The sequence below is a fragment of the Morone saxatilis genome, unplaced genomic scaffold (assembly GCF_004916995.1).
Source record: "Morone saxatilis isolate NCDOM2014 unplaced genomic scaffold, NCSU_SB_2.0 Contig0, whole genome shotgun sequence".
NCBI lineage: Eukaryota > Metazoa > Chordata > Actinopteri > Moronidae > Morone > Morone saxatilis.
Genome location: NW_023339650.1, coordinates 9,848,971 through 9,855,630, shown reverse-complemented (window position 1 = coordinate 9,855,630; position 6,660 = coordinate 9,848,971). Strand labels below are relative to the sequence as shown.

At 39.7% G+C, this 6,660-nt stretch overlaps 1 protein-coding gene across 3 annotated transcripts in view; it reads right to left on the bottom strand.

Annotated features, from left to right (window-relative positions):
• Nucleotides 1-46: 46 nt before the first annotated feature.
• The window catches only part of mtrr (5-methyltetrahydrofolate-homocysteine methyltransferase reductase), an 18,237-nt gene continuing 11,623 nt past the window's right edge, over nucleotides 47-6,660 (bottom strand). For 2 of the 3 annotated variants that reach the window (XM_035654998.1, XM_035655013.1), the window contains exons 11-12: nucleotides 5,531-5,711; nucleotides 47-4,808 (exon numbers count right to left, since the gene is read on the bottom strand). In XM_035654998.1, the coding sequence (XP_035510891.1) occupies nucleotides 4,647-4,808; nucleotides 5,531-5,711 (343 nt within the window). In that variant the 3' untranslated portion in view covers nucleotides 47-4,646. The remainder of the gene's footprint in view (nucleotides 4,809-5,530; nucleotides 5,712-6,660) is intronic. The other variant, XM_035655005.1, reaches the window with a different exon arrangement.

Here is a 6,660-nt window from a genome sequence, read left to right as displayed (position 1 = left end):
ATATATATATATATATTAAAAAAGTGTTAATATACTAATTTACTACTAAAATGATATGCGGATTAGTTTGAGCGGTGGAAAATTAATCACCAACTATTTTTAAAAAACGAGACCCCTCCAGACATGTTTCAAAAGATATAAAAATGCCCTGCTTTGAATAAATCTTTTTTTTTTAATAACACAAAATACAGCATGCAGTCATGGACATTATAACTATCCGTCAATCTTCACTGTAATTGCATCTTACAGCACAGGTAAGATGCAATCTTAATACTGTAAAGCAGCACTGACAGCAAAGGAAGACAATTATTAGGTTAGTCAGAAATAAAAAGAAATGAAATAAAAATGGTGGTCTTTTTTCTCTCTCTTTTTATAGTGACAATAACTACATTTCCACTGGCGCCCATTTCAGCGTATTCCGTCTCATTATTTTGCCATCTAAAAACTACCTTTTCCAACCTAATCAGTTCCATTGCTTCAGTGATCCCTTCTTTCTGAGTTAAAGCATTCTAGTTATTCATGATTACCTTCTTTGTGACCACACGTAACAAAAGAAAGATTGTTTTATTCTTTGAAGATACTCTGCTGAAGTTATGCAAATGTCCCAGTATACATGATTGTGGTTTGAGTGGAATGGCTAAATTAGTGTGGCTCATCGCTCGCTTTGTTATGCCAAACCAAAGATCTTTGATTTCATTGCAGTCCCACAACAGATGGAGCACAGTTCCTTCAGCAGAACCACGTTTTATACACTTACTGTCATCCCTTATGCCCATTTTGTGTAGCTGTGACAGGGTGTAATAAAATCTGTTAAATATTTTAAAATTGCTTTCGTTTGTCTGCCTTCCATATATCATTCCAGGAAATATCATCGTCCGGTTTACGGCTCACAGAGGGACAACCAAAGGGTGCTGATATCATAAAGGGCAATTCAATTAAATCAGGACCTTTTTTGCATATTGAATAATATTCAATAATTTCCTTGTGTTATCAGATAATGATCAACTTTTGATGAAACCAGAGTGGTCAGTGTGTATCAGATTTAAAAGGTAAGTACAGAGAAATTTTCCCTCATAAAAAGAATAAAAAATAAAACAAAATTCAATTTAGAAAGATTTTGGAAGCAAATATGGAAGTCAAAACTAAAGTCAGGATGTAACAGGAGAAACTTTTTTGTTTTACAGAAAGCTACACTTTGTTGGTATTTCCCCCAAAGTTGCTAATGACTGATACAAATTTTAAATAGTTTAGAGGAGCATGGAGGGCATGACCGAGCATTTGTTTCATCTGCTTCTAAAGGGAGCAAAAAGTTTGAGAACCGCTGGTCGAAGTGGTTTATCGAGCAATATGCCCTTTTTTTGTTTGTTTTGTTTTATGTTATTGTAAATTCAATATCTTTTGTTGCTTGGACAAAACAAGCAATGTGAAGAGGTCGCTTTTGTTTATAAAAAAAAAAACGTCCTCTGTTTTCTGACATTTTATAGACTAAAGGATTAACATATTTATTATATTTTTTTAAACAGATTAATCAAACTTTAGTTGCAGCTATACACTAATTAGCCTTAATAAAAAATATATTAATGCAAGCCTTACTGTGAATACTAAAACAAAGCTTAGTCCTCATTAATTAGATGAGAAGTTGACCAGTTAATAAAAAAGCTTTGGAGAAGAAGTTTGTTTGAACTTTACGTCTGTGAATGGGGCTCAGTAACAGAGCTGTCTGGATGACTTGATCTGAACACTCAGATCCCATCCATTAGCATCCTGGACGAGATTCTTCTGATCTGCAAACAGCCTCAAGTAAACTCATTTTAGTGGGCTCGTCTCTCTCCTCTCGCCGCCTGCCCTAAAGGGATCAATACCAATATGAAAAACCTGGATTCCATTCTGAGTAGACCACACCGGCGCCTCTCTCTGAATACAAATCACATCACATCACATACCCACACTATAACAGCCTGCAACACAATCCCAGGGGGAAGGCAGCAGCTACAGAGCACTCCATTTGGGGTCGAAATCAGAAGCGGTTGCCTTTCAGCGCCATTCAGATGATCAGCAGGAGGGGGAAACTGCACGGAAAGCTGAGGTGAAGACTTGGTAAACATCCCAATTATCTCATATGTTTCATCCGTTTTTCTCTTGCAGTTCAGCGCGAGAGGTGCTGAGTGGCTTTTTAGGCAAAAAATACAACAAGAACAAAAAAAAAAAGCCTAAACACAACAACAGCTTGAGGCTTAATCACTGGAATTACATAGCAAAATTACACCCATATACATTCAACGTGCTGAATTTAGAATGTTTTTATAATACAGTACAATGCTGAGTTGCAAGATGCCGTAGCCTAATTGCAATCAGCTGTCTGGTTAGACTGATAAACAGAAGCTCAATATTTGTTCACACAAACGCACAAACCTTAATAAAGGTTGTCATATTGAATGCCTGCTGGCAAACCTAAATATTAAACTGAGCAGACTGATTTTTTCCAAAAGAAAAGCTTGTTAGAGCTGTTAAGGAGATTAAGGCTAACCACTCAGTTAAAATACAATATTTGTCTAACTGTCACTGCTCCCAGCTACATAGAGAGACAGTGGAAATCACATTCTCCATAAAATCCTTCCACGCAAACCACAGCAATCAATACCACTACTGGAGGGCCTTATTAAAATCTCCTGGTACCACCAAGTGAGCCTCTGACCTTTAGAGACTTCTTCCACTTCTTACCAGCACTACAAACTCATACAAAGTACTTTTGAAAACAGCCATCGATTAACAGTGGGAGTGGAAGGGGGGAGAGAGGTAGGAAGATCGAAATGTCCCCATGTTGTTTTGTTGCTAACAGGACCTTTCTTGGGCCTCGAGGCAGATACGATGTCCCGTTGACAAACTGGTGATTGTTATCTCCTATCAGAGTGCAGCGTCAGCCACCGAGGCTTTGTTTGGAATCTCAAGTTAGATTCTGTATAATGCTGCGCACCATGACAGGTTTTTACAATCCTCCAGCACAATACGCAGCTGGCAGGGGAGAGGATGAGAGACACAGAGAGGGAGAATGGACTGAGGAGACAGTCAGGCTGATGAATTGGTTCACATGAGTTTATGCTCTAACAGTGAAGGGTCTCTTGAAAGAAAAACAAAAGAATACATTTGAAATGTATAAAAAGAAATTAAAAAAGATCCAACATTGAACTCGCAGGATGCATCTGTTGAGGGGTTGTGGTTGTATTATGAAACAAAGTCTTCCAAAATCAATCAAGGTCTGACTGTTTTGCTTGCACTAACAAGCAGGTCTGCAAGGACAGATCATTAAATAAAATACTCAAATGTATATTTTGAGTATCTTAGATTTCAGAGAGCAATGTTTGCATACTGCTGTAAGGATCAAAGTGAGACTGATGTGTTCATATCACTGCCTTCCACCAGGGTACCGTCCCTCTGGCTTAACCTTGATCATTAAGAAAAGGAGTGGTATAACCAGGTCAGTTGGAAAAATGTGCGCTATCTTCAGTGCTCCTGCATCCCAAAGGCGTATACACCTCTCACCCCAGATGACCACTCATCCTCCCCCCAAATCTTCTGCAGACAATCCATCAACGCTATCACTTCAGCCGGTGCCGTGTCACCTCTCTGAGCAATCACCCAGTGACGCCACCCGCCTTAACGGTGCAGACGTCCAAGGGATTTAGAGACAATTGGAGTTGACTGGGGCAAAACCTCATTTATACAAAGCCACCCAAGAGTTAGACATGTCAGTCTGACTAAAAAGGCTTACTTCGCCTTCTTAAAGTCATGGTGAGCTATGGACCTGGTTCGACACACAGGCAGTAGCCTGGATACAGAAGCTTCAGTCACATTAAATCCTTCTGACAGGTCATCATCTTGCAATCTTGATTGAACTGTCAATTCAGAACCTCAGAAAATTAAACAAACGGCCACGTTTTCTACCAAATGATAGCGCTCTTCAAGCATTTGGACTTACAGCAACGCTTTAACAAGCTGGAGAGAGCTACGACATACTCAGCTAACAGTCAATATCCTCACACCACCTCTTCCGCAATTACAAGCAGTGATTTACTCCAACAACGTGGCCTCCACCTACTGGACGTTTTACTTTCAAATCAATAACGCCGCATGTGCTGCTATGACTGCTGGCTCTTCATTACAGGCCCCAGTCATAAACCTGCGCATCGGAGAGAGTGCCTAATTTATTCCTGTTGAGACAAGCAGAGCATCTGAAATAATCCCTGACGTGATCACAGCCCTCGCCATTAGATTTATTATGCCTTATGAGATGTACATGACGTCAACTTTACTTTTAACGGCTTTGAGCGGGGTCTCATTTAATTGTCTTTGCAGATTACTTGAAAATATGCATAGATGATGTGCACTTAACATCACTTCACCATTGTGAATATTCATTACTGGGTGCAGAATTTTTTTGCTGCAATAATCGGTGTCACACAGTGCAACAATCAGAATATAACCTGCATGTTTCTGATGGTTGACATGAACATTTACGTGACCTACTTCAGGAGAATATCTTGTAACATGTATACCATTGCAGGATCAAGTACATTACCACATGAGCTTGACGTTTGCAGAACAGGGGATCTGAATATACACTCCAGCTCTATTACTTGATAAAAATGTCACTTACTATGGGGCAAGATAATATCATGAAATGTACCATACCTTTGCTGGAGGAAACCAATGAAGGGAGCAACTCCTGTACCCGGTCCAACCATTATGAAGGGCACCGACAGGTCAGACGGAGGCCGAAAGAAGCAGTTGGGTCTCAAACTCACATGGATCTAGGGTCAGAGGCCATTAGCAAGCATTTCAAAATAATGAGAGTAATTAGAACAATGCTGAGAAGCCACTGTGGGACCACCAATCTATTAATTGATCTACTTAATATTCTAAGACATACTAATAGGGAAACTCAAGAGCTCCAACAGGAATCCATAGAGTCTGTGGTAGAGAGGATTTTCTTGCTTTAATTTAAATTAATTCTTTAATTAACCACACACAAAGGGCCCAAAGCTTGTTCTTTTTTTAGTCTTGTACATTAAAAATCGAGTTTCTAGAGAAGCCTAAAACATGTAATAGAAACAAGTAGACTCCCTAATGCCTTAAGGTCTGCAGTTTCATGGAGACACTGCACAGTTTCTGATATTCTGCTCCACACTTGCCTCCTATTATAGTCAAGAACCTCTTGAGCTGTAATATTTGAAGGAGAATGGGCATCCCAGCTCTACTGGCATTTTTATCGAGACAAAACTTAGACAAAGGCAAAGAAGAGGGATGGCAATGTAAGGTGCAGCAACATTTCAACCTAGCCACGAGGGGTACGTGTATTTTTTTTCTTTCTACTGCATGAGTCGGGGGTTGCAACTATTACAGCACCTGAACACTGGTACTCGCAAATATGAGCCCTTATCAGCCCGGACCAAGAAATACATCAGCCAAGACCAAGAGTTCACAAATTTGCACAATCTAGTTTCAGCTCTCCATTTTCCAGTGTACTCATTACCTTTGGCAGAGCCGGGCTGCCGGAGGATTCAGCCTTCCCTGGGAAAACCAGGACAGGATTGATGAGGTCAAACAGCCAACCGGTACACAAGCCTCGCCTCCCCGCAGGCCGCCCAGAGCATGCTGGGAACTCTACTACATTGAAGACAAAATGCAGCTTTCCTGGGTGCCTAAGAAAGGAGCTATAGAGATGGTACCACAGAGAGTTTGAGATGGAAGAGGACATGTATAGAGATATAGGGAAACGACAGTGGGTGAGAGTTTACAGGCATATAGACAGTGACAAGCAGGAAGATGAAGTGAAAAACAGAAGCAAGGGGAAAACAGAAAGGCACAAGCATTACAAGGGAAGACACAGTCTCAAGAACAGAAAACAATACTCCTACAAATGATGATTCACACAAACCCCCTTTAGAAAAATCTAGTTAAATAACAGCTGATCAAAGTAATGAGGATACACAGACATTAGATGTCGCCAATTACAAATACGGACATGACTTGGAAATGTGCTTAATTATGATCAATGCTAGTGTTTCCAAACCCCACCCCCTTCATCAACATCACCTATTGTGTTTTAAACATGCTCTTTTGAATGGATTTTAAACATGTTATTGGACTCTATTCATTATTAAGTGGATACTTAATATAAAAAGCCATTTTGATCTACAGAGGGAGTGGGTCCTCCTCTATGGACCCACTTCCATCTTCCGTTGCACTGCCATGTTTCTACAGTAGCCCAGAATGGACAAACCAAACACTTGCTCTAGATCGGGCATTTTTTGCAAGTTTTAAAGCCACCCTAGTTTCCCCCAAGCACTAGGAAAGGGAGATCTTATTCAGTTGGTTGCAATCTGCAGCTAAATCAATCAATAATGTCACTAAATCCTACACTCTGGACCTGTAAGCTACCTACTCCAACTGCTTATTCATTACTTTTAGCTAATAAATCCAACCATTCATCCATTACTTTAAGTTAACTATTCCAACTGTCCACCACTATCCATTATTTTAAACTAACTATTTCAACTGTTAATCCATTATTTATATCCAACTATTTTAATTTATCTGTTTGGATGGTAACTATGTTTTACAAACTCTCAAACATGTGGATATTTATTTTGTTTTAATAAA